The sequence below is a fragment of the Pelecanus crispus genome, chromosome 1, assembly GCF_030463565.1.
Source record: "Pelecanus crispus isolate bPelCri1 chromosome 1, bPelCri1.pri, whole genome shotgun sequence".
NCBI classification, from domain to species: Eukaryota; Metazoa; Chordata; class Aves; order Pelecaniformes; family Pelecanidae; genus Pelecanus; species Pelecanus crispus.
Genome location: NC_134643.1, coordinates 128,719,661 through 128,746,809, shown reverse-complemented (window position 1 = coordinate 128,746,809; position 27,149 = coordinate 128,719,661). Strand labels below are relative to the sequence as shown.

Genomic DNA, 27,149 nt, shown 5'->3' with positions numbered 1-27,149 from the left:
TGATATTTCAGAATTTGCACCTTTACATTTGAAGTAAAAGTATACAGAGTCTTAAACCTTGCCCTGTTTTTTATTGAGAAGACAGTTTTTTTAGGTTTTTAAGGTCAATCTCAAATGCTTTGTAAGGCCAAATAAGAATGAGAGAAAAATGGGAAAACCAGCCACAGAACAAAGGACAGAGCAGTAATGGTTTATTTGTATTTTACTGGGGCGGGGCCAACCTGAAAGTGTCATGTGAATTTGATATATTAATTATGTCTGGATAAATCACCTGCATCTTGGTCCAGTTGTGCCTTGAAGATGATTATTATTAACCCTTAGGATCAAAATATCAGCTAGACTAATCTTCTGAATCTGTAACTTGTTTGGACTGTGAATTCTAATAGGTTTCAGAAGAGGAAATTAAATACTTCGAGGATTGAAGAGGTTTTAGTTGTCTGGCATACTTTGCTTGAATTTTGCAGTGTGGTGATGAAGGATTTTTGTTATTGCTATTATTCTCTATCTTTACGATGATCTAGTCTTGGTTGCAGTTGGCGGATCTCTGAGGTAACACTGGACAGTTTGTTAAGTTCTGTTCTACAAATGAGCCTGACCTGAACACGACAAAGGTTGCTAGGTGTGCACTGTATTTTGCAGGCTTCCATGTTGCACATGTGAAAATCTCTCCATCTTACTTCTTCATTTAAAATGACTTTTAAATCAAAGCATTATGTGTGCTCGGTTTTTGAGCTTGCCTTTTTTCCTAGTCTGTTGTTGCCAGAGCACACTTGGAAAGCAGGAAAGACACAGGGTACGGAATTAGAGCTCTTTTATCTTTATGATGTCCATGTTGTGTTTTTGTTCAATTAAACGGGAATGTGGTTTTATGGTAGTATTAAAGTGTCATCTTTTATTGTTTATGTAGTTTCCCCTCCACTCCCCCTGTTAACATCTTCCAGTGATCTGATTGCTGTAGTATCTGGTCATACCACAGCATTTTCTTGGAAACTGTCCATTGCTGAAGCTATGATCCAACTGTATTCATGAAAGGATCTTTGGCATTTCCCCTGGTTTTAATTTGCATTTAGAAGATGCAAATGAGGTATTATGAAATGGTAATATTGGGTCCTGCTTCTGATAAATGCTGCTCTTTGAATTGTGTTCTGGTTACCACTTATTTTCTAGGAGAAATTTGGTTATATGTTTTATATTTGCATTGAGTTTAAGGCATAACTAGGATTCCTTTCGTGGAATTCCATAGAAATTTGACTCGTGGAAGAAGTGCATGCAAGTGGAAGAGGGATTATCTTGAACTACAGTCTTCAACAATGGAAATTCCATCTCTTGTCCATGTGTCAGAGCTTTGTGTTCCTTGGGATGTATTTCTGGTCTCTCAAAATCAGAATTATACATTAAAAAAGCCTAAAAATGTGTCATAGGCAGCATGTACATCTTGTCTTCTGTAAATAATGGACTAACTCTGCTAAATAGAAAATAACTATGCTGTGGCATAACTTGTAAAAAGAAAAAAGCCATTTGTTTATTTTTCCTAATTTAGGAAATATGTAAAAATTTTATTTGTAGAATTGGATAGTTAAACATTCATTAAACCTCCTTAGTAATGTCACTTAAGAAGAAAATCATACTTTTCTGTGAAAAGAAAATGGAGGGGCGGGGGAATGGGTTTCCAGAAGAACGGTCCTCCCCCCCCCCCCCAATCTGCAGAGTAGGGAAATAGAAAATAGAAATTTGATTAACGATGAGGAAATATGATTGTCTTAGGTTTGAAGCTGATGGTCTGTATTTTTGGTATTCAGAAAAGTGAAATATCCTTAAGCATATTTTCATATTCATATAATTAATTTTCTACTTTAGACACTGAAATTAGAGTGTGTAGCTTTGTTTACTTTTATGTGAATATAAATTATTATGACTATGAAATGGTGTTGGGTCATAAAACATTTTTTATTATATTAAATTGCCAAAGATCTCTACTCTGTCATTTCCTTCCCTGCTGTTGTATAAGTAGAACAAAGCACATCAGTTTTTCTGATGTAAAAGTACTGGAATATTATTGTTGTTACTACTCCTCCAAAAATATTTTCTGGAGAATCACTTTTTTTTTAAATGTCTATCTTTTCATTCCTTGTTTTTGGTTCTTCCTGTTCAAGATGAAATTTAAATATTCTTGTCTTATAATGGCAGTAGAATGTCAAAGGATGAATAAAATAGTGGAAACACAATCTTACAGCATACGGTTGTCTTATCTGGGTTTTAAACATTGTTTCTTTCCTTTACAGAATGCTGCCTTTTTATATGGCCTTGGTTTGGTCTACTTCCATTACAATGCCTTTCAGTGGTAAGTTGAAATAAACTAACGGTATCAGTATTGTGCGGTGTTTTATTGTTAGGTGAATATTTCAATGTCTGTGTGAGTGTACGATAGTTTAATTTTTTATTATAGATTGATGTTTGAAAACATACTGTCTTGGGTCACATATCTGACTTACTGTAACATACCTGTGGCAACCACAGCAGTTGCTTGAAAAGGAAAGCAGTTACAGGAGAAGAATTTTAGCTCCCTATAATACGATTCAGTGAGGGGAATGGAGCAGTGTGACTCGACAGGTTTTTGTGAATTGTTATCAATAGCCTGTAGCCTGTGTTTGAAAGTCTGTTTAGAAAAAACTTTACATTTCTCTTGGAAAAGAAGTGGCAAAGTGGGCTTGTTTTCATATAGCTTGGTGTTCAGTAATTTTTACATAGCTGTATAATGTGAAAGTTTTGGATGTGAAAAGCAGTACACTCGGATGAATCAGAACATTTGAAACTGATGTAAAAACTCACAAGTGTTGTAAGTTCTGGCAGGGCTTTGGGGACTGAAAGGAGCTGCTGTTGGATATGGGGGGAGGGTCAGTTTTCAGTTGGGGTTTTGGTTTTGCTTTAGTGGTGATGAGAGAAGAACGATGAATGGAACAGACTCAGTCACTGGGGTTCTACTGAAAGGTCCACAAACTTTCATTGGGGTTTATTCTTGCAGAGATATATAGTTAGTGTCATTGGAAAAAAGTCAGAGAGGTACAGTGTTTAGGTCAGTGCTTTTTTACACTCAGTATGGAAACTGTTAATAAAATAAGGTGACTACTACTTGATTGATTACTAAAAAGTTTATCATACTGGACTAAGCATGACTGCAGTTAAGGAGGCAGTAGGTGACCACTGACTGATGGTTTGGAACAATAAAGTGGGATTCCCCCGCCAGTAAATTGTTTCTATGTATCTGTAAGACAAAAGATTTGTGCTTTCCTCAGGATAATGTAAATAAGCTTTTATTCTTCAAATTAAGATAAATTGGTTAAATCATGAGCTCAGAACCTGGATGGGTTTTTTGGTTTGGGTTTGGGTTTGTTTTTTTTTTTTTTTTTTTGATCTTGCAACTTACTGCTTTCTTTCTTTATAGTGGTGAAATTAATACCATGTACTGTATGTGGCATGCAGTTCTATTGCATTCTAATTAGCAAGAGAAGAACAGAAAAGTTTTCAGAAAACCTGAGAATCTACTATTTTAAGATTGGGATCAATCTGGGTTGAATTTCACCAAGTTTCAGAATGTTCTTGTTCTTATGCAGGCTTGGCTTCATCATTTAACATTCAGGAGTATTTTGTCCACCAGTTCCTCTTACAAGGGGTATCTTGTTACAATTTGCACTGTGAAAATGGTAGAAAACTGTAAGATAAAATTAAATAAGACAAAGTAGTTAGATTTAGAATAGCTGATTTTTTGAAAGACCACCTGATCAACACAGACTTTGCTGTCAGCAGATCGTGCTATTTAGCACCTTCCAGTGGATGGAGCAGCAAAGTCGGGTGATTGTGAGGCCTAAGTATTAATAAATTAGAGTTTTGAATTAATTTAGATTTTTCTTCCATGCCTTTAAGCTTGTTGAGAACATGAGTATAAATTGATGCCTTAACGATGTCTTAACTGCACATAGAGCTTCATGTTAAGGTTGTGTAGAGTAATCATATTTGCCGTTTCATTCATGCAACCAAGTTATGTATAGTGTCGCACTAAGGAAGTTGTGTATCATTAGAGTATTGGGTACAATTTTTAGAGGAAGAAAATCTAACAAAGATAAAATCTTATACCTTCGTGTGTGGATTTTTTTTTTTTTTTTTTTTAAAATCCCTTTGAGTGCTTCCTCCCCCCCGCCCCAGCCCCTTACCATGTTTGCTTGGGGGCAAGAGGAGTAGGATGTGTGGTTATGGGTGTTTAGGTGTGACAAAATCATAACAAACTTGGAGGTGATAGCAGGTCATTTACAGTAGATATGTTCTTCTTTGTAGATCTTAATCTTCCACAGGACTCTCTTGCAGATTGCAAGGAGAATCCCACCTCTTTCAGAGTGAAATGCTAGTCAAGCTGTCTTATTTCCTGCTGCAACTATTCCATCTATTTATGTTCATAGAGTACACAAATCTGTATATTTCAGGCAGGTAGAGGAGACCTCTAGACAGTTTAAGGTAGTTCAAGCTATCATGCTTCATCCATGAACATTTTTATCCACACCACTTCAGATATTCATGGATTTTAATAAGAGGCATGTACATAGTCCTCCTAAAAGGAAGGGGTAAGGAAGTGCATGAGGCTTTTTCGTGTCTCATATAAACAGAGATAATAAAAAGGCAAGTGGGAATAAGGTCAGTTTTAGAATTCTTGTTCATATTTTTACATTATTTTTTAAGTTTTCCAGCTTTCATAAAAAGAAGCGTTGGATTGGCTCCAAGACACATATGAATTCACTGTAATTAACGTCTCTATATACTAAAGCACCATTACAGCATTATCTCAAGTATAAATCTTAGCTGATACATCATTTTACATTGGTGATTTTGTTTGACTGTTCATGTAAGAACTGAAAGTTCTCAACATATATACAAATGTTGTAATACTGTGATCAGACCAAAGCTATTTCATGCAATTACGATAGCAAGATATGACATAAGGGGTTAGCTCCATAAATTGAATCAAGTATAGTAAAATAGGTCCTATAGATCTTAAATTTTGATACTCTGTTCTTTTACACCGTTTATCATCACACAGTAAGTAAAGTAGCTGGCTGATTTTCCCTGTTGTTTCCCTGTTTCTCAAGTAGGGTAGAACACCAGCAAAATAGAGATAGTTGAGATATTCACATAACTTGAATAATTTCATATACTCCTTAGTTGTCTTTTAGAGTGAACAAGGCTACCCTTTGTTTCTGTGCAATAGCTGCATCAAAGTGTAGTGGTTTGGATGCCAGATATTTTCTTTTACTTCAGTAAGGATTCTGAGCCTGGCTGGGCAATCATCTGCTGATTTACACTTTGTCCCACCAAGTAAAAAGATGGAGTCTAAGCTCTGCAATTGTGTCCTGAAACTGTCTCTAACACCTTTTTTGGATCCCAGTGTACCAACTGCAGTGCTCCAAGGCCAGCCCTCAGCGTTTTCAGTGCCTGTTATCTTGCAAATTGCTGGACAGTGTATGTGAAAAAGACACACTGTTCCTCAGAAACACCTTACAGGAGACTGAGATCAGCCACCCTTATTGCCTCATTTAGCGTACCCTGAGGTTCTTCAGTTGAAGGATTCCTTATCAGCTGTAGAAGTTCAGTGTTACGTAAAACTCAGTCCTTCAGCACTGAGTCCTGAAAAAAGCCAAATAATAACGCAAGAGATGATCCAGACCCTTTTTTCCTCACCTCCATCATGGCTAAAGATGCAGACTGTCATCTCTAACTGGAACTTTTTGGCCCTTCTACAGCCATCCTTGCCAAAACAGAAGCACTGTTGCCGTCTATTCAATATCAAGCAATATCTAGAACCACTGCCTCTGCTTCTGGCTCCTTTAAAGTAACCTCACAGCCAGCCCACTCTATTTGCACTGCCGCATCCTGGCACTTCTGTAAGGCAGGGTGTTCTGTACGCTGGAATTTCTCCTGTTAGCCTAAGTTTGACTCTTTGGAATAGGAACGTGGGAGTTCAACACAAAAACCTTTTTTCCCCTGTTCAACTCCGATTCAAAGTTGGATCTTGACATCAAGAAGGCAGCTGCAGTCTTTCATTATTCTTATCTAATTCAGGTGAAGACATTTAATGGTCAAGAGGGAGCAAGCATATACAACCCCCAGTGGGAGAGTGCAGCACCTCCATCTCCAGCATACAAGCACCGAGCAGGCTCTCCACACCCCATCTCTCCTGCTGCTAAATTCCACAACCTCCAAAGGCCAAGCAGACAGCAGACGACAGCCCTCAGTTGTTATCTGTGGTACTGCATCTCATTTCTTGGTCACCGTGCAAGCCTCCAGACACCTGAGAATCACTTTTCCCCTAGAAGTCCTTTCAATGAGGCAGGAGCATTCTTTTCCATGTACCTACAGGAAAACACACAAAACTTAACCATCACCTGCGAGATGGCCTTAGCATGAATTACATTGGACGATTTACTCGATCTGAAGGAGTCTGGTCTCTCCCTTGCTCTCTCTGGCTCTCTTGCATCTTCTTCCAGAAAATGAAGTTTTGCTCTTCTCACAGTGATTCTGAAATAGTAAAGCAGCTGTTTAAACTGCTTTTAAAGTACACCTTACTCATCTACCCACGAAACTATTGTTTTATGGTGGTTGCTGTTCACCTATGAGAGTGGGAGCATCCTGTGCTGTCAAGGCCCGTTCTTTGCCCTTCTTTGCTTCCTCTATCAATACATACATTTTCTTCAGGGGCAAGCTGTTAGTAACACAGTAAAGTTTGTCTGTGAGGGGTGTGGGGGGGTGTTTGTTTGGGTTTTTTTTTCCCCGCAGCAGGACCAGATCCTTCAGATAGTTCTCAAGCTGTTTGTGTCAGTGGTTGGCAGGTCCAAGGAACTGGGCTCTTCCACACAAAGAGTAGTCAAGTGGGTAGTGGGGTGTGTAGGAATGCAGACCGCCTAGTGGGGACCTCATTCACTTGTGTGGGAGCACCTCACCTGTCATGCAGACAGCAACCACTGGACTCCTTCATCAAATGTGATGTCTACTCTGCATGCCTCCAGGTGTGTCAGTAGTTTGTGCCATTGTGGAAGGTGCACAGCATTTGATGAAATAGTCCAGTGGTTGCAGTTTGCATGAAAGGGACCGAGATTCACCCAACTGACAGTGACATTGCACTGGTAATTGGCAGTCTGTAGAGTTCCTGCTTTGGAAGCCCTTGCAATGGAAAGTCTGGGAGCGATATAATTTGAGAGTAGAAAAACAGCTTGCTTGAAGGTGCACATCTGTATTGGTGCTTCTTTCCCTGTCAGAGTCCTTTCAGCAGGAGGGCAAAATTTAAACACACGCTGTGTAGATAATACTACTTTGTCAAATACTTCTCAGGTTTCAGGTGGCTGGGCCTATATACGTATTTTTTAGGTATATAAAATGGGAATGTACACATAGACTACACATACTAATTGTAATTAAACATTAACAAAGTAGTGATTACCTTTCTCTTTTGTTGTCTTATCTTTCTGTGATTGCATATCAAACATACTTCTTGGATGGATGAAAACACATAATACTGCTAATGCTGGAAAAAAACAGTATGCAGCTGCTGTTCTGGGGAAATGTTTAAAGACTGTGCTGCTCAAAATGTTTCACCATTCAACTGTTAATAGCTCTATGGAAAGAGGAGTTGTATCTAAAGACTGAAATTATTTTATAAAATTGCAGTGTCCTGACTACTGCTGTATACAGATATTTTGTTTATGTTCAAACTATGATTGAGTTCCAAATAGAAATTTGTCCATCATAGCCTCATGTCATTTTCATTAGTGAGGCTATGAAATGACATGAGGCTTAGAATGGGTGGTCAGAAAACTAAAAGAGAATAAAGAATAAGAAAAACAAAGTTTCACTCCAGCTGCATTAAGTATTTTTCCTGATATATTAGAATAATGTTGTGGTTTTTTATCAAGCTCATTCTGATCTTAATGTTTTTTGTTTGAAACGTATGAGTGTTAACTTGTATAGTTAAATATGAATAGAATAGAATAGTTAAATCAATGCTGGTTTACTACATTCTTGCGCCTAGTTCAAAGCTGATTTTACTCAGTCTATCCAAGTAGAACCTTCCAATAAAAGTCTTACGAGAGTTCACTAAATGTTTAATACCATCTTCTATTAATTATTATTCAGCAGCTTTCTTCTCTTTCATAATGGTAGTCATTGTTGTATAGATGAGTGGGTGGAAAGATAGCTGCAGTATTGATTTTGGAAGTCTTGATTTGGAGATGATAGATTCATGTCATCTTTATTTTTCCTGAATTACTGTAGCAGTGCTGTGCAAAATGTAAGCCCAGAGGTGCTTTTCATCCTCCGTAGTGTCTGTTCTTCAGTCCTGCTTTCCTGGTTTGTCAAGTGTTAGATAGCCTTTCCTGTCCGTTAGCGGAAATGCTCCCGTTCTTGGAGAAAACTCTAATTTAATTTAAATAAATTCTAGTAGACTCAATGCAAGTTGTTTCTTACCAGGCAGTTGGTCAATATCTTCAGAGAATAAACCAAAAGTCATCTCTTGCTGAATTTAGACTACTGTAATTTATTTCTGTAGTATGAGAGCTCACAGCCAGCCCTTCCCTCGATGATTTATCCTTTGGACTAATGTATGTTTAGTCTGCTGAAGGATTAAAATGAAAAGCTCTGTCTGTGTGTGAAGGCCAGTTAATTAGTGGTGGAGACTGACAACCGACTTGAGGAAGGCTGTGTGCCATCATCTCTGAAGGAAGCTATTAGCTTCTTAAGCCAAGTCCTGCTTCGTATGTGACAGATCATCAAGCTGTTAGCTTATATCTGCGTTTCCGGTTTTGGTCAAACCATGAGAGCTTTGAGGGGAAACATCTGAGTAACTTGGGTGCCTTGGATTCTCTAGACCCATACCTTTCTGGCTGTAGGCTTGGGCAGAGGACAGAAATGGGATTAGTGATCTTTCAGAGCAAACAAAGATTTGTACAAGGGTCAGGTGACTGCTCTGTATCTGGAAGGCCCAACTCAGGCAGACAGATGGGCCAGGAAGGACTGCAGTTATCAACACTGGGCCATGTTCTCTCTCATTTCCCTTTACTACTACAACGCGTGCTCCTACGTCCCACTTCTTTTCATGTCCACTTCCTTCTGCCTTGTACCAACCTGTACCAAGCCCCGATGTCATCTGCACTGGATGCTGCTGAGCACTTACAACTGAAATGTATGTCAGTGATGTTGCAGATGTTTTGCTGTTGATGTAGTAAGGGACTGAGTCTGGAGCTCTGGACATGGCACTGGGAAACAGGCAGCGCCAAAATAAAACTAAAGTTTTTACTGTAGCCCGTGTTCTTGATTCCTGTAATCTTGCGTGCATTGCTGTTTTGTATAAATGTTTCCCATAGGCAAAATTAGATAATATTAATTCAGCTGTGGTGTAGAATTGCTTGTCTGTCTGTAAGAGTTAATAAGCAAATGTCTTTTCAGAGTTTCAGTGTTTTATTCTATGAAAATTCTACTGACTATTTAAAATTGGGCTATAGTTACCGAATTAGACATGAGCACCTACCGTTGGTAGGAATTGTTGAAAATGCTGCCTTTTAGATCAGTGTGTGCAATTCTGATGATGCCCTTTTTCACAGAAGTAGTGGAAGTAATTTGTATTTGTTATTAGCAGTGACTGTCATCCTGGAAAAACACCAAATTGCATAATCAATATAGAATTAACACTAGAGTTAAATAAGATGCAGGCCAATATTTTGAATGGAGAAGATAAAATATCTGATTTTTCGTTAGAAAAGCTGCTTTGGGGAATATTGGTGTATTCTTACAACATTTTCCCCTAATTTAGCATAATTATGCTTCGTTATAAGTTTAAATTTATGTTACCTTTCAGAAATCTCTTTTAGTTTTTATTGTGGTATCCAAGGATACAGAATGTAAGATGCAAGCAAGACACTGACCCAGGAGTTCCCTAGCATTTTAAGTGCATATGGATTCATTCTAAAACATAAATCCATCTTGTATTAGGAACTGAAAGTTCTAAGCAGAGAGTCTTTCACCAAGCTCTCTACCAGTGTGTCCATTCCATTGCCAAATCAATGCAGTGGATGGGAGCAATCAGTGCTCCCTGACTATGCTACTTGGAATTTTTTTAACCTTTCAAGGAAACAACGCTTTTAAAGCATCTCTGCCTTTCCTCCTGAAACCATCACTTCAGGAGTGATCAAATACAACTGAAATGTACAGCTAGAATATTATTATTTAGCTGTTAGCATGGTAACTCTAACAGTGTCTTAAAGGGTACAGAGATTTTTGTTTTGACTTGGTTGAATCGATATATTTTTTGAAGCATCCATCAAAGTGGGTTGAAAAGCATGCCATTACTTCCTGCATGGATTGTGTCTAGGAGAACGATGTCTTGTCCTACTAATTTTCTTCCTCCTTGTATTGGGCTTGTCTCCACTGGAGAATTGTGTTGGGTTTTAACATTATCTCAAAGACTCATGATAACTACTAATGTTGAACCTGACTCCACAAGCAGCTTAGACAAGGGTGAATGGTGTTGCCATGTTGTCTGTACAGAGATAAACCTTACACAAACCTCATAGGGGCTGTCTGTGACTAGCAGGTTCTCTGCTAAACGTGACACAGTGTCTTTGCGTTGTCCACTGATGATAATTTTGCTGGTTTTTAAGTGCTGTCCTTTTCTGAAAGACTGGGGTAGGCAACATTCTTGTTCTTTTGAATGAATGACAGGATACATTCAAACCAAATTTCAAAACTGTCCTTAAAAGTCGGTTGTTATACTTGTGGCTTTGTTTAACTCTGTTGCTCAGCTGTGGCAATGAATAATATTTCCTGTTCAGTAAGCCAGAGACTATAAAAATGTTTTTGTCTCTTACAGTTTCTCTTAAGCTTTTTTAGAAATCCATGTTTCAGTGATCCTTGCAAATGAGACGTGACATAGGAGAAATACGGAAATACTATTTTCTTACCAAGCAAGCTAGCTAAAATGTGAAGAATGTGAGGTTCACAAAGTGTATATGAGCATGGTCACAGTCTCACATGTGGTATAGAACCGCAATGTCTTCATTCCTGATTTTTGTCTTCTCTTTGGTAGGTACCACAGACGCTGGTTTTCTTCCTTTTTAGAACTTAGGATAGTGTCTTTGAACAAGATGCGAATAATGGATTTTAAATACCGGTGGCTAACATACTGAGTACCATATTAGAGTTAAGACAAGAAATGCAAATGCACACTCATGAAATCTGTACTTTGGCATAACAGAAGCATAGCTTAAAAATATGTGCTGATATTTTGTGATCGGTCCAGTCTCTGGCCTTCCAGTTTGAGTGGTGGTCTTGTAGGTGATGGTGAGCATACTGCTATAAGACTTGGATCCTTGTTTGTTATGATTGCAGTGTAGATACCGAGGGGTGTGATTCATCACCACCCATATTATTCCAGGGAAGTTTAGATGAGATGTGGGAGACTGCTTAGCCAGTGCAAGTTTGTCCCTTTTGCACTTCACTTGCTCATTTTCTTTGTGTAAATAGAAAAGTAGGGTACAAGCTAAGGAAACCCTTTCTGAACAGTTGTAATAGAGGAAGCTTCAGTTCCACGATAAAAATGTAGTATTTTTTAAGCCCATCTGCTCTTAAGTTGTATTTAGACAAGTCAGATAATGCTTTACATACAATTTTGTTGCATTTTCTAGAGATGGTTCTGTGCCTTTGGTTTGCTTTGCCATTGAGAATGAGAAAAGAGCCTGTAAGAATTTTAGAGTAAAAGAAGTGGTTTTGCTGATGGATTAAAAAGTGGTAATTTATGTGTTTTGTGAATAAAAAAGCCCATGAAAAATATTTATTGAATTTCCCATTGCAGCTGGTAACCTTTTGTCCTTATAAATAATACTGCACTTGGAGAGTAGGAATGAAATGAATTTGCCTAAACGTGTGATTTTAGGCACTCTGGTAATTCCTGTCCAGCATCCCTGTGCTGCTCCGCAGTGGGTACAGTTCTCCCCATAGGCTTGCCTGTCATCTGCCTGCTCAGTGTCGAACTATGGGGTTGCCCAGGACAGCAAATGGGGCTGGCCTCCCTGGCCTAGGTGCTTGAATCTACTCTAAGTGAGACTGGTTCTGATTACTGTCATTGTATGAGGAGTGATGTATGTGAAGGTATTTTGTTTCAACCTGTCATTGGATTTCAGACAAGCTAACACAACGAGTTTTAGCTTCCTTAATTCCTCTGTGAATTTAAATCTATTAGCTTTTATTTGCCTTTCAGCTGTCCTAATTTTATGCAGTTGGCCTGAGAGGCAAAACAGTCCTGTTTGGAATCATGTTTTTTCTGCTTCAAGATACAGTTGTTAGATAGCATTTTTGTTTTATCTAGTACAGTACCATCATGAACAGGGGCATGTATAGGGAGGATTTAAAGGTAAGGAAATAGAATCAGAGCCATCTTCATCCATCATGGGAATATGAAAAGCAAGTTACAGTAGGAGGAGGTGGCAGGCTTTCACATCTGTGTTTTCCTGGAGGTAACTGAGTGACTGGCAAGTAACAGAGCAGTAGGTATTAGTTGAGTCCCTGTAGGGCGCTGGAGCTAAGAGAGGGAGGACAAAGTGGAAAACGGAGCAGGTTGGTGCAGTGGGAGGAGATGTGTGTGATCTCCTTCTAGGCCTTCTGCTGCTGCTCTTGGGGGTTTCTACTACCTGGAATCAAAAGCAACCTAGCACTTGGTTGTGACATGAATGATCACTGTATTGTTCTAAAGTTGCACTAATTTTGTTACTAATTCCTGAGTCATCCTTTCTGAAATAGCAGATACATTACTGTATTTCATGCAGCAAATTAGTTCCTCTAAATTAATAGAAAAGATTAGACTTTCAAATATACCAGGATATCTGGAGTACAAAATTACACAGTCCTTGAAGAATCAAAAGCCATGCACCAAAAACATTGCATGTAAACCATTATTTTGATATGTACTTCTGTAACAGTGCTTTCTGATCCACTTTCTGCTAGTCATATAAATAACATTGATTATAAAGTAATACTTCAGTAAAAAATAATTTTTTAATCTGTGTTTTTCTTTCAGGGCAATTAAAGCATTTCAGGAGGCGCTTTATGTTGATCCCAGCTTTTGTCGAGCCAAGGAAATTCATTTGCGACTTGGGCTTATGTTCAAAGTGAACACAGACTATGAGTCTAGTTTAAAGGTGGGTTTAAGTCCTTTCAGATTGAATTAATGCTTGTTGCAAGTTGTGTTGCATCTTAAAACTGCAAGGAATGCATGAAAGTATAGCAGTTAAATACTACCTGCTTTCAAAATAAAAGTGCTTCAGTATGAAGTATCTTAGTCTAAAGACAGAGTAAGGGTAGGATTTGAGGTGTGTTAGGTGCTAGAAATACTCAGAAAAGCCCAGCAAAATTATAGACGAGCACTGGTACTCCAGAAGATCAAAACTTTGATGTAGGGCTCTTGTTGAAATAGTACTTTTTGGGGGGAGGCTGAGGATGTATAGAAAGTTGAAGGAAAAAGAAGAGAAGAATTAGCAGCGTGGGTTTCTCTATGTTCTTCTCCCCACCCCCCTCTCACCCCCCCCCCCCCCAAACTGGAAGTTCTTAAAAATTCTTAAAAAGAAAAAGCTTTTATGCAAAATAATGTTCTCATATCATTTTTTTATGTCATTTCTACTTTTCTATCAGTTAATCATTCTGTTATTTCCTGGTTTGAGAGTCAGCTTCTAAGGCAACAATTTCTGGCTAATCGGTTAGAAATGGTTTGTGTTAATACATACCTTGTTCCTTCTGTACCCCTTTAAATTTTTTTACTGCTTGCATTCTTTTTCAGTCTCTGATTGTAATCTGTCATTTTTTCTCCCTCCGTTCAACGCACTTGCTCATTTTTTTCCTCCTTCCGTTTGCTACTTTATCCCCGTGTTCCTTCCTGACCTCTAAATTTAGGTATGTCTGTCTTGGAAAAAGGAAGTGTTCTTCAGTGGAGTTTCGTGCACTGGGAAATACACCTGCAGGGCTAAGAATTTTGTAATTTGTAATTAAGTGTAATTTATAAACATATTTCTGCATATTAATCTCTCCTAAAACTACTGAAAACATTAAATGTTTTGTTTCCAAGAATCTTGCGGCTTCCTTTTCCTGGCAGATTGTTTTCCTGGAAGTTGTATTGGTGAGGCTATCAGAATCACATTGTCCAAGATTTGAAAGAGTAGAATGTTACTTTCCGTTTTTCCTTTCAGTATTTGTAATAATGGGAAGCATTTCTCTCATTAGGCTTCCTTTTGTCATCTGGAGTCCAAGCTTTCACCTACAGAGAAAGGTGGAGTTGGAAATTGTGACTAGAGGGGATGATATTGCGTAGGAGTAGGAAGGATTGCGCAATGCATGGCAAAAGAGAGCAGGGAGAGGTAGGAGTAGATCACTCTGTTGGGAGAGGGGTTATGTGCGAGTTTGGGTGGTCCTATTTCTTTATCCTTTGGCATGGATTTAGCATTGGCTGTCGTGATACAGAGGGAATAAAAGAAGTGCTGAAGTAGTACGCTTTGGTTTTATTTTTAAAGAAGTCAGGGACAAAACAGGAGTAAATTTACAAGGAGGTAGTAAACTTGTAATCAAGTAGTGGAAGAAATAAATAACCTTTTGCTGCTGTGCCATGAAATATGTAATTCTATCACTGAATCAAGTATTTAAATAAATATTATGAGAATTCAATCTAAATAATTTACTGTGTTTGATCTTCACAACTTTGCAAAACAAAAAGGTCACTCGTCACAAGGATTTTGAGCATACCAAACTTTTAGTTTTCAATACACCAACTATGAATGGGAAACCACCAAAGTAGTATTTTAAAAACAGAAAGAAGTTAATCTTTTGTAAGGCAAAATTATCATGATTCCATTGCTTTCATGTGCAATGTGATTAAGTCACTTAAGAAAAGAAATGGCAGCAACAACAGCAGCTTACCCTGGAGCAGAGTGAAGATCTTCAAAAGGATGGTGAAATAAACATGAAGGGGGGTAGTTTCACATTGTCCTTAAATCAGTATAACTGCAGGTTGTTGCTAAAAGGTTGTCTCATTTTCCACCTTGCAGTCCTGATTGCATTGTTCGGCACCCTCTGCTGCATTGAATCGCATGATTTGTTTTCCATTTGCAGACTGAGGTGGATCAGAAGTCTGAGCCAGCTCAACTGGAGATTGCCCAGTTGCTAGATCCAATGCAAGGTAGATGGCAGGAGTGAGTGAATGGGAAGGAGGGGGTAGAGCTGTCTTATCCCCTTCTGATGCAAAACATAACATGAAACTCTACTCTGGAATTACCAACTGAAGCACCTAAGGTAGAGTTTCTGGTTTGCTTCCTTTGTTATGGAGGTTGCAATCCTTAGCAGAGAATAATGGTGGGGAACAAGAAAGAAAGGACCCAATGGGGTGATCCACTCGGTCTTGAAGAGTTTCAGCTGTTTTCAGTTCAGCTCAGCTGTGGATTTAATGTAGAGTCTTGAGACTGATCTACTTTGGAAACAGTATTACTGATTGAAACATAGCAGCTTACACATCGGAATATAGCAACTGAGGAGTAGACTAAGTAGAACAAGCAGGGCAGTAGCTTCTTTAAAAGCCAATCTGACTGATCCCCGAGTTGGGGTTTAAAAAATCCCCTTAAGCCAGAACTCCGAGTGACAAGAATATGAGAGGCAAGTCAGAAAGTATTTCCTTAGTGAAGAGAACAAAATGAGGTGCTGGTGTGGTGGTTATGCACAAGCATGGGGAGAATAAAATGAGGAAGAGAGATGATGAAAGAGTGCGAAAGGGTGTTTTCACAGAATGTCTGTCTCGTTCTCTGAGACTGAGTATCTCGTCTCTTCACAAAAGAAAGATAAGTAACCCAAAGTAATGAAAAGACACAGTTGTCTTGTGCCTTTTTTGGTTTTGTGGACGTTTTTAAAAGGACCCAGGATTTTAGAGGAAGGTTATGGGGTTTAGGATCTAGCCTGCTAGTGACTGGCCTTGAGCACAGACCCTTTCCCCGAGGCTCTGTATAAAGTCATTCATAGCCCTGTTTGAGCTTCCTGTTTGACATGGAGGTGGAAAGTGGAAGTAACTTTTCATCTGGCGTTCGCTTGTGACTGTTCTGGATTTCACAGATTGTACCAACGTTGCATTAATGTGCTTTGAAATATCATAATATTTTTGATGGTATTTAAACATTCATGTTAAGTCTGTAATTGCTAAGAATAAACCATTGCCATCAGATGAGTCATTGTCAGTAAGAGTCTTCAGGCAAAGGGGGAACATGAGAGTCTGAAGGTCATATATTCCATGTTTTTCACAATTTTAAACCATTAACATAAATCATCTATATTTTATGTAAGCAATTTAAGCACAAAATTAATTTTTACTATTTAAGATGTTGATCAAGATAATTACTAGAGTGCTCTTTAACAAGCATAAAATCAACTCTCAGTGTTTTTTCAAAATCAATTACTGCTTTTGCATGTTTTTAGCATTGCTGCAGTTAAGACTTGCAAATTACTGTGAGAACCCTTGACTGCTCTGTTATCCAGTTGCCATAAACTCTGGCAAGAATACCAGTGCTGTTGAAAATTACTTGGCCTTCAGTCTTACGTTAAGGAAAAAAAAAAAGTGGCCCTTCTGGTTGAAAAGAAAACAGTCCTTGTGTAACCTGACAGTTAGGGCAGTGTTACCTTCAGAGGTGATACTTGAAAGCTAAATTTGCCTGTTCATCAGAAGAGTACAATTCCAAAATCAACTGGCAATGACTGGGGAGACTTTATTGTTGATTACTGTAGCAGCAACATACTATTAAGGTTTACCTCACAGTCCTAACCTTTTCCCAGTTCACTACGTGTCCTGCTGCCCCCTTCCTATTTGACATTTCCTACAAAGGACACTAGGAATACTGTGTTAGATGGTGGTAGCTGTGGTGGCACTGTGATAATCTGAAAGGAGCATAAAGCAAGAGCTCTAGGAATATAATATAACTTTTTATTGGTTTAGTAAATGTAGTTGGAAAAAATGTTCAAGCTTCTGAGTACGTGCCACATTCTTTCTGGCACGTCACTTGCTATCCTAGATGTTTTCCTGTTTATTGAAAACATTTTTTTCAATTTTAGCCTCCTTTTTTCATACATGTATGTAATCATCCTGTCTTGCGCATGTGTCTCAGTTCTTCTCTTAAGTACCTTTGAATCTTAACCAATTTCTAGCAAGTAAGTCAGGATGAAAGAGATTTCAAAGAGAAGTTCTAGAACATCCCTACGTGACGTTGCACCAGAGCTGTCTGAGCTCTGCAAGCTGAGGACCAGGTGGTCTGGTTGGCTTGATCTGCAACAGAGGCACCAAATGACTGGTTGTATATCTGGTCTGTTGGGATGTGAAAAATTCCTATGAAGGCAACTGTCCCACCCGGGAGCTGCTGTGCATCGGGCAGCCCCGATGCCTCTTGTCCAGCTGGAAGCTGAACGCAGAGCTAGGTGAAGCACGAAGCGGGAGCTGGGTATGTTGTGTGGGACCATTGACATGCATAAAAGAGAAGATGAGGAAAAAAGAAAAATTACAGCTTTGGTATTACTTAGTTTAATAATTGGGTTACATTGGTAATGGCAGTTACGGGAAACCAGTCTTCCATCTGGTGCTCATTCTGCTTGGTGGTGTTGAAGTATCATAATGCTTTTGGTGGGGAGTTAGGGCTATGATCTATGATGGCCCTTTCAATGTAAAATTCAGTTCATGTCTATTGTTTGCTGACAGACTACTTAAGGGGAAAAAAGAAATCTTAGTTTTTCATATTTGTTAGAATGATAACATTGAGGGAACTGTGGGTGGGTGGGAGATTTTCTGTGGGTTTGGTTTTGTGAGGGGGTGTTTTGTTTGCTTTTGTTTGGGGGTTTTTTTGGTGGTGGATTGTTCCTTTTTTTATTTTTATTTTTATTTTTATTTTTTTTAATGGGTGGTCAGTAGGGACTCTGGACACAAGCAGGCTATTTTATGGCAAACCAAGCTATGTTGTGCTTTGGGAATTTTGTTTGGGTTTTAAGTATTGCAGATGCATCCTGTACCCAGCAACAAAACCCTTAGAAGAATGAGAACTAAATTACTCATGTTTCCAATTATCTGCCTTTTAGTAGAAATACTGATTCTGCCTTTCACGTCTAGAAATTTTTCCTGCTTATTTATACACAAAACAGGTATCCCAGTAGTTTGCTTCAGGCCTATGCTTTGATATTGCCTGTAAATCCTCAATTTAAATATAATTTTAATTTTTTAATTATTTTCGTAAAGATTCTCATTTGTTAGTAATGTTAAGACATACTGCTTATATTAGGATAAGAAAAAGGCTGCAAAATAGTTAGAATTTATTGGGGAAATATGCATGAATTACATGAATATGCATGAAATACAAAAAAAAATAAATACTGATATACAGATGAACAGCTCAAAGTACTTGTAGTCAGTCAGACACTTTCCCATCACTTATTCAAATAATTCTCCTGTCTAAATATATATATATGTATCTATCTTTATGGAAGATATTTTTAGCTACTGCAGCTATTGTGTGCCAACATGTAGTTGTTATAGACATATTGTTCATTTTTTATGTTCTTTTTCTCAGTAACAAGTAAGAATGTGTTTATGAATGTGAAAATTTGTGTTTTCAAGCCTTCAAGTGCTGTTTCACAACCTAGTTATCTTTCATATGTCCTTAGATTATTAATTTTTAAGCTTAAATGTGTTAAATTGAAACCCTATGTTATTTATTTTTAATTATGAAAGAAAAATCAACTAGTCAAAATACATACAGTTATGAGAAGTTTCTTATGTCTAGTTTTATGTCTGTAATTCTACCAGAAACTAATCAGCGACATTTTTAGATAAGAAACAAAACAAAGGGCTTTAGGTGGATATGCAAGATTTTAAGCACTTCACCTAAAAAGCATTTTGTGGAAAGCAAAATGAAATGAGTCAAAAGATTATTTTAATAGAAATGTAAGTGGATGGAAAACAACACTGGGAATGAAATTGCTCTGTAAGTCTTTGTAGTTTGCACGTGCATGTGATGGAGAGGCACATACAAGAAGTAAAAACATGAAAGTTTTTTAGTGCAGCATGGCACTGTAATCAAACTGCAAGAGAGTTACTAGTGCAACTGGTTTTGGCAGTGGATCACAATATCACAATGTCTAGCCTACAGAGTGTTTTCTTTTGTTCTCTCTTACTTAGTTTTGCTTGGGTTTTTGAGACATTTTGGAGTTTTCCTATAAAAGAAAGCGGTAGGTGTATTTTAGAAATGTCATGATTACAAAGAGAAGTAAATGCTAACATTGAATTAACATGCTGTGTGGCATCGTCCGTCATTCCGGGCGGGTGGGGGAAAGAACAAACCATGAGAAGAGAAATAGTTGCCTTCCAGCTAATGAGTATTGGTGCTGGTACGCTTAGTTCATTTGGGGACCTTCTCCTGGTGGGAGGTGGATCTTGGATCAGGTTTATTAGCTGTGACTCTAAGTGAAAGGTTGGCATTCAGGGCACACAGTAGTAGCTAGCTCCGCGTACTGGCCAGGTAGCCACAGGTACCTGGCAAGGGTTATGCTGCGCTTTCGGTTCAGCCTGGCTGGCTGCGTGGGCTAGAGGCTGAGGTCCGGAAAGGACCCCAGCTCAGGGCAGTTCACCTCCCTGCTGATCAGCCCCAGGGGCAAGTTTCCAGGCATCCCATTTCCCTACGGCACTTCGCTGCTGCTGGCTGTCCTTCGGGCTGTAACCCAGGGAGAACTAAATTTTTGGTGCTGCACAAATAATGATAAAACATGCAGGCAACACGAGTATTAAGATAGCTTTGTGAAAAACACTCTGGTGTACTGTATAAGATGTTGGTGTCTCTGTTCAGAAAGAATTTTTCAGATACAGCTAGTCAAAACAAGAGATTCTTCTGGACATACCGCTGTTATTCAGTTTATGTGTAGATGTGACCTTTGTTTCTTCTGCCCTCAAGCAGCTTCCTTCTGCCCTGTCCGTGCAACAGTTTTGCTCAGTCTTGAGGGGGATTTTCTTTGAATGTTGAACAAGAGTGAGTGAGTGTTTACACCAGACAAACCTTCATCTTAGGAGACGAATTTGCTCTGAGTTCAGAAGACGCTGGAGAGCAGAGCAGTGAGCTGGCGTGGCAGCACATGCAGCACGTCCTCTCCTGACCCTCTCCCCTGGCCCCCAACACGCCTGGCAAATGGAGGCTTGGCGCTCTGCCGCGGCCGATTACGCAAGGCTTTCCCTGTCCTACTTATCTGAACAAAGGCTGCTCGGAGGAGCGTAGGCATCACACCTAGGTCACATAGGCAGAAAAAGCCATCTCCTGGCAGAGTTTGACTGAGTCATGATGGAGCTTTCCTTCATGGTAAGTCTGTGAGCGTTGTCAGGTTTCAGATGATGGCTTGCCTTGCTTGCTGAGTAAATGCAGAACCTAGAGCTGTTAAACTTGCTAATGTCATCCTTGAGAGGAGGAGGGAGTGGAATCACTATGTTGAGGTCTCAGGCTTGGATGTAAACAGAGGTAGTACTGAAAATCTTGCTCTGAGAAGAAAACGGTTCTTTTTGTGTCTGTCATTTATTGATTAAAGAAACAACAAAAACCTGGGTACTTGCCTCTTAAATTGTAAAGGACTAATTCGTTAGGAGAATTGGTGTTTAATTCTAGTAGTGAAAACATGCTGAGTTACCTAAATCGGTGTCATATTACTACTATTTTACTACCAGACCTAATGCTTTCACCGGTTCTGTTTATATGCAGTCCCCTTTACTTCTCATCCTTGGAAAGGTTACCTTCCAAATTGTTTCCAGAGTCAGAGGCAAGTCAAGGACTCCAGAGGAGACAAAATAGGCTGTAGATAATTGTGCAATTACAGATGGCTACAAATCAAGGTATATTATGACTTGAGCTGCAGCTCTTGAAGAGAGCCTGTTACTTTTTAACATTCAGAACACTGCCTTCTAGGTAAATCCTCTTACTCGGGATTTGAATTTCTATAGACTGCTGTCTGCCTTGAGGTATTGTATGTCGTCTCTGAACTGCAGCGGCCTCTCCTGCATAATAACTATTTCACACAGCAGTAGCCAGCTTCAGTACTGCAATATTTGAGAGAGGTGCAGATGTTTGCTGGCCGCTTCTGTTTGTTGCAGAAATGGAAGTTGGAAACGATCACTATTTTTTCTTTAAATTTTTGGTTCTGGTAATTGTGATTAGTGGATCTGCTTTTGGCTGATGAGTTTTATGCGTTAGAATGCATGCATGCTTTTTTTTTTTTTTGTCTGATTCTGCATACTTAACGGGGAGCTATGTATTATTTATTTGGCAAGAGGGGTAGGTTTGCTCGTGTATGCATTTCAGAGGTTCTGGGTTTGAAAGGTTCTGGGTTTTCTGTGTATTGCTTTCCGATAATTGTTTAGTGCAAATGGTGTATTTTGCTGTAGTTACGGGCTTCAGTTGATTCATTTCTTTACTGTTTGTAGCTTAGTGAACAGTGTAGGCAGAAATTTACTACACTTAAAAATTTTCATAACATGGATTTTGAAATTTAAAAGTCAGCTAATGTAGCAGTAAGAACTTAAATTTTTTGGAGGCATTGCTGAGAATATTCCTGGGGTTTTTTACTGTACAGCACTGATATTACAGGCATATTTAAATATTAAAATGATTAGATTTTCTTATATGGTTGCCTGCTTTCTCTCAGTGAGTCTTGCTGCAATAACCCTTCTGAAAACCTACTACAGAACAGTTGTCAATCGCTTCTCTTTAGATCTGCTTATTTTTTATAATAGCATTGCTAGGTGAGAGCAAATCTGTTCCTTTCTGCTTTATCTTTCCATATTAATTGTTAGTGACGGTGCAAGATGACACATCTGCACAAAACTGATTTTGTACCATTTGGATTGGTATACTCAATGTACAGGCCGAAGTATATAGGTCTGTTCCTTTTTTTCTTTCATCAGGCACAATGCAATATAAAGTAGAGCATTTTATTTTTATTTAGCCTTTTTTTTTTTAAGTTGCCTGCTTAGTAGAATCACTATGGTAACCGACTAAAGGATGTCTCTGAAGCACACAACCTGCATTGCAACGTAAGTGAGGGGAGGTTTTAAGTTCTCTGACTGCTGAACACTAGAAAAAGGAACAGGCAAGGCAGAGAAATACGCTAATATTTAATATTTATAAGCTATTATTTAATTCTTGCTCTGAGGTTAAAAAGTTATTTTACAAGTAGTGTATATGCGAGTTCATTCTTTTCTGTGTTCTCTTCTGGGAATGATATTGCTAAAAGGCTCATTAAAAATCATAAATTCCTGTTCTTAATATATTACAAATGATGTCAATAGAAGTCAGTGAGGAGGTAAGCTGTGACACTGTGTGCCTCACTGATGTCTTTTTTTATGCTTTGCTATGGATAATACATTAATTTGCTAATAATTCTTCTGTTGGAAATGTTCATTTAGAAATGTGGTGGTCTGTCAAACTGTTCTTATAAATCTTTGAGATGTTATATAGACATGCTATACACAAGGTATTATTAGGACCATGAGGAAAGTTATGTAGTCATATCTAGTAGCTCTGAGTATGACAATACTGAAAGTGAGTTGCATATACATCCATTAATAATAATTTTTTATTATTTTTCTTCCCAGTTACACTAATAAGCTCCTGCTGTCACCTAGTTTGGCATCCTGAATGGCTGGAGCTAAATTATCATTTTTGTGCTAACAAAATAAACTATACTGAAGCATCAGTAATGTTTTGTGTGGTAGAAGCCACCTGAAACTGTATTTTGTAGATAACTGTATTTATTAACAGTAGTATTTTATATGCTATCTCTTAGGTTCCTATATTCCTAAGCCTTATTCTCTATTGAATTAATATGTTAATCCAAATTATACACTGTGTAGGAATTTTCTATAAATTTTATGGAAAAGTTCAGAGGCACTTGAGTTTGTATGCCTGTTCATTCATTCTAACACACTTGGTTGCGTTTCAGGCTGTATGAAACAGTGATCACTGAATTGGCGTGACACTTGCGAAATGATTGCTCACATCCAGACTTCCTAGCAGACAGACTTCATTGCTCTGCTTGTGTCACCTTCTTTTCTAGAAGGGTGAAATGCTTAGCTCAGAACTTCTGAATGCAAAGATGTTTTAAAAGATATTTTTCATATCTCTTGAGGAAAAGTGATTAAAAATAAACAAGCTTTAATGTTTAACTGAAGTTATCTTAATACCTGGAAGAGAGGCTGTAAGAACTTGTGAGCCCCTTATGAACTCATGTTTCAATGTAAAGGTATTATAATTATAAAGGCTTTTTGACAAGAGATCAATTTTTTAAAAAATACTTCAAATCACTCAGTTTGAAGGAAGAGTATTCTGTTTTTTCCAGATAGACAAATTCAGAGCTTCAAGGTTTGTCCCATGAGGCTGTGAGCTAGTATGACTACATTCCCAGTTGTGTATTCTGAGGAAAACTTGATTTTCGAATTTTGACCATTCATTTGATGCAATCATTCTTCCAGATACTATTCCAGTTGTTTTGTAAAGATGTCTGTTGCCATCTTACATTACTAGAAGCATCACTACATTTGCAATAAAAAAAATTTACTTCACTCTAGTAAACAGTTGAACAGAAACTGAAAATTGTTTTCTTTAAGACACATGGTAAAATGCAGTATTCATTTTCAAGTACAAAATTGATTTATTTTTAGTAATTTGCCAAAGTGCTAGTATTATTTTGTTTGAAAAAACAAATCATTCTTTTTTTTCAGCATTTTCAGTTAGCTTTGATTGACTGCAATCCCTGCACTTTGTCTAACGCTGAAAGTAAGTAACCTACAAGTATTTCCATTTATTTTGTTGTAGATTTTTTTTTTTTAAGTCTTGTGCTCACAACTGTATCAATTTTTAATGAACCAATCCTTCAAAATCAAAAGGATCAGTACTGAGAGAGGAAGACTACAAAACCTGTCTCCATCTGTCAGTGGAGACAGATACTCCGGTGGAATTGTGGATTGGTTTAGTAAATGGAATAAGTGAAAAATTGAGACTTAGCTTATTAATTGCTATGAAGACTTGAGTTCTGATGGAAACTGTGCTATTTGACTGTTCATTTATTTATTTATTTATAAACATAGTGCTTGTGCCACAGCACACATTTCATAGTAATTATTTGAAACTTCGTGGCATCTTGATAATCTGTGATTTTTCAGTGATCATTTTAATGCCGTTTAAATTCATAGGTCTGAAACTCAGCATCAGTCATATGCTGCTGAAGTAAGAAAAAGTACAAAATGTAATTTGTTTGATTAGGTGCCAACTATATATTCGTCTGTGCTTGAACATATTAATCTTTTAGTGTAGTATGATCTGTCATATGCAGTATATACTGTAGGCTGTTACAGAGCATCTTGCAGGTATTTATCCACAGTTATTGGAATTGTATGCAAGAATAAGCGTATGTTCCTGCATGCTTTGGAGTCTGTAAGAAGTAAAAAGCAGACAGTTGTGAAGAAAATTACTCCCTCAGTTTTTAAGGCACCTTCATGCTGCTTGTGGTGTTGAGCTTAAGTTACCTCCTAAGTCTAACTGCAGAAGCACTGGATGAAGTATTTAAAAGGATTTTTTTATTTCTTTAATTCAGATCTGGATGGGATTGTGAATATTCTGTCAGCAAGGGCAATGAAGGGGGTTTGTTCACATGGGTGAAACTGCTGGCTGTATTGGTATCAAGGAGCCAGCTGTGCTACAAGGTCTTCTCCAAAGCTATGTCACTTACCAGGAACAGGCACAGATGATTTTGTAAAATTATTTGCAGAATCCTTCCTAAGTGAATAGGCTTTTATTGTTTTCTACCAGATACGTGATTCTTTATTATATTTCATGTTAGTTCATATTATTTCCCCCTAAATTTATCAGTTTTCCCTGTATCTCTGAATTTTTGTAAGGTTTTCCTAACCCCTCCCCCACGGTCCCCTCTGCCCCCAGATGTATGTAGAGGTGTGGCCCCATGTAAGGGCTTCATTGCCACATAGTCTTGGGCATGGTGCCCGAGAAACCCAAGCGAAAAGAGTGAGGAATGTGAGATACTTTGTCAGGTTCTCCTGCACTGCTGAGCGGTGCACCCTGAGCCAGGGTGTCCGGTACAATCACATAAATCATAGAATCATAGAATCGTTTAGGTTGGAAAAGACCTTTAAGATCATCCAGTCCAACCATTAACCTACACTACCAAGTCCACACTAAGCCAATGCTTGAGTTGCCTTAATCCTACCCCTTGCCTTTCTAAAGGCTGGGTGGGTAACAGCATCACAGTGAGTGTCTTCCTAGCAGAAATGTTTGAGCACTAAGCATGTCTTCTTTCTATTTAGGCAATCTCTAATGTGACACCTTTAATTTCTGTCCCCTGCAAGGCATGGCTTTGTTTTGTAGCTTCACACTGAAGGGGTTTTGCAATGAGGGGAAGAAAATAAAGGAGAGATCTTTTAGATAATGAACTCCCTAAACAAAAGCAGAGGTTTTTCTTTCGTCAGTGCAATATGAATTTTGACAATGTGGTGCACATAATGGATGTGTTATGTGCCCTTTAGCAAGGAACACAAAAAGTTTATTAAAATTTTAGATGATGCATTTCATTATGACCTGGTTTCTGAAGTGCACTAGGCTTCCTTCTTTATAGTGAAGGACAAAGCAGTGCACAAAGGGAGCTTTCCCCCTCCCTTATGACCCAGAGAGAAACCCTGGAACTCCAAATTACCGGTATAAACCTCTGTGTCACACGATTCTGTAGCTTCAGGAAAAAGAAATCTTGCTAATTGAAATAAACTGAGCTTGGCTCAAACACAGATGTTTTCTTACTTGTCATCAAGAACATCAGGCAAAAGTCTGTCTCAAAGGAATTTTTCTTTCCTCATCGAATCAAAATAAGGATAACATTCATCTCAACTAGCTTTAGCTATCTACCAGTTGATGGCTAGTCTAGGTTAGCAGTTCTCCAGCTTTAGAGATCAGGCACTCCACCTTTTCTTTAATGATTTGAGCAGCATGAGGATAATTTTCCCTCTGTTTTTACTCTTGAACAACTTTCATTTTCTCTCTCCAGCCAGCAATTTTTTGCATCCAAGCGTTGCTAGTGTATTATGGCATTCTGTGCAATTCATATGAGGAATTTAAGATGCTTTACAAATGATCAGAATACCATGTGTAATTAACGTTTTTAATTCAGTTTAACAGGGGAAAGACAATTCCTAAAAATGGGGGGGGAGGGAGGGGGGAATCACCTAAATTTAAGATCTTGTATAAATCTGGCAGTGTATGATGTGGTTTTCTGTTCTGTAACCCAGGTAGTCTGTCCCTTGGCAGTTGAATGAAAATAAAAAACAAGTCTGTATTTCTAACTCAGTTATGTACAGAAGATATTACCTGCATTCTCTTGTTGTACATCTCTGCTTAAAGAGATTTTATTGCTAAGTTTACTGAAAGGTTAATGGACTCTGCGTTTCAGAATACAAAAATCCATGGGCTGCCTTTCTGAAATACCTGTTTGCAGTCTTAATGCTTTGTTAGGATATGTATTCATTCTCGGTCATATTAAGTGTAAAATATCAATGTAAACAAATACTGGGTTTGTATGTTCAAAATGTAATTTATCTTGGTTTTGCATTATTAAATTTGAAACATTGTTTATCCCTCACTTGAAAAAACATACTGTAGTTGTTGTTGTCATACATTAAAACTAATGATTTTGATTTTCCCACTCTTACAGTTCAGTTTCACATTGCCCACTTATATGAAATCCAGGTAAGCTTTAAGCTCCTTTTTATAAAGTGTGGTTGAGTTTCTGACCATATGATGTAATCAATCTGTGGAATTCAGATTATAGAAGCTTTTGTAAATTTAGGTTAAGTCTTGAATAGCTGAAGAAACTTTATATGCTTTGGCTAAATTAAAAATATTTTGTATGTGGACTGTCATGCTATAAAATGGAGTAGCTATTTTAATACACTTACATATTACTGATCTCCCAAGTTGAGTGCAAAAAAAACGCTAAGCATAATTTGTAGTTAAATTCTTTTATGAGAC

General features: G+C 38.1%; 1 protein-coding gene across 11 annotated transcripts in view; it reads left to right on the top strand.

Annotated features, from left to right (window-relative positions):
* KDM6A (lysine demethylase 6A) overlaps positions 1 to 27,149 on the top strand; it is a 160,483-nt gene that overhangs the window by 73,786 nt on the left and 59,548 nt on the right. For 10 of the 11 annotated variants that reach the window (XM_075715031.1, XM_075715022.1, XM_075714996.1 and 7 more), the window contains 4 exons: positions 2,283 to 2,341; positions 13,103 to 13,223; positions 23,840 to 23,894; positions 26,833 to 26,867. In XM_075715031.1, coding sequence (XP_075571146.1) covers positions 2,283 to 2,341; positions 13,103 to 13,223; positions 23,840 to 23,894; positions 26,833 to 26,867 — 270 coding nt within the window. Of the gene's footprint in view, positions 1 to 2,282; positions 2,342 to 13,102; positions 13,224 to 20,269; positions 20,433 to 23,839; positions 23,895 to 26,832; positions 26,868 to 27,149 lie in introns of those variants that run through there. The other variant, XM_075715038.1, reaches the window with a different exon arrangement.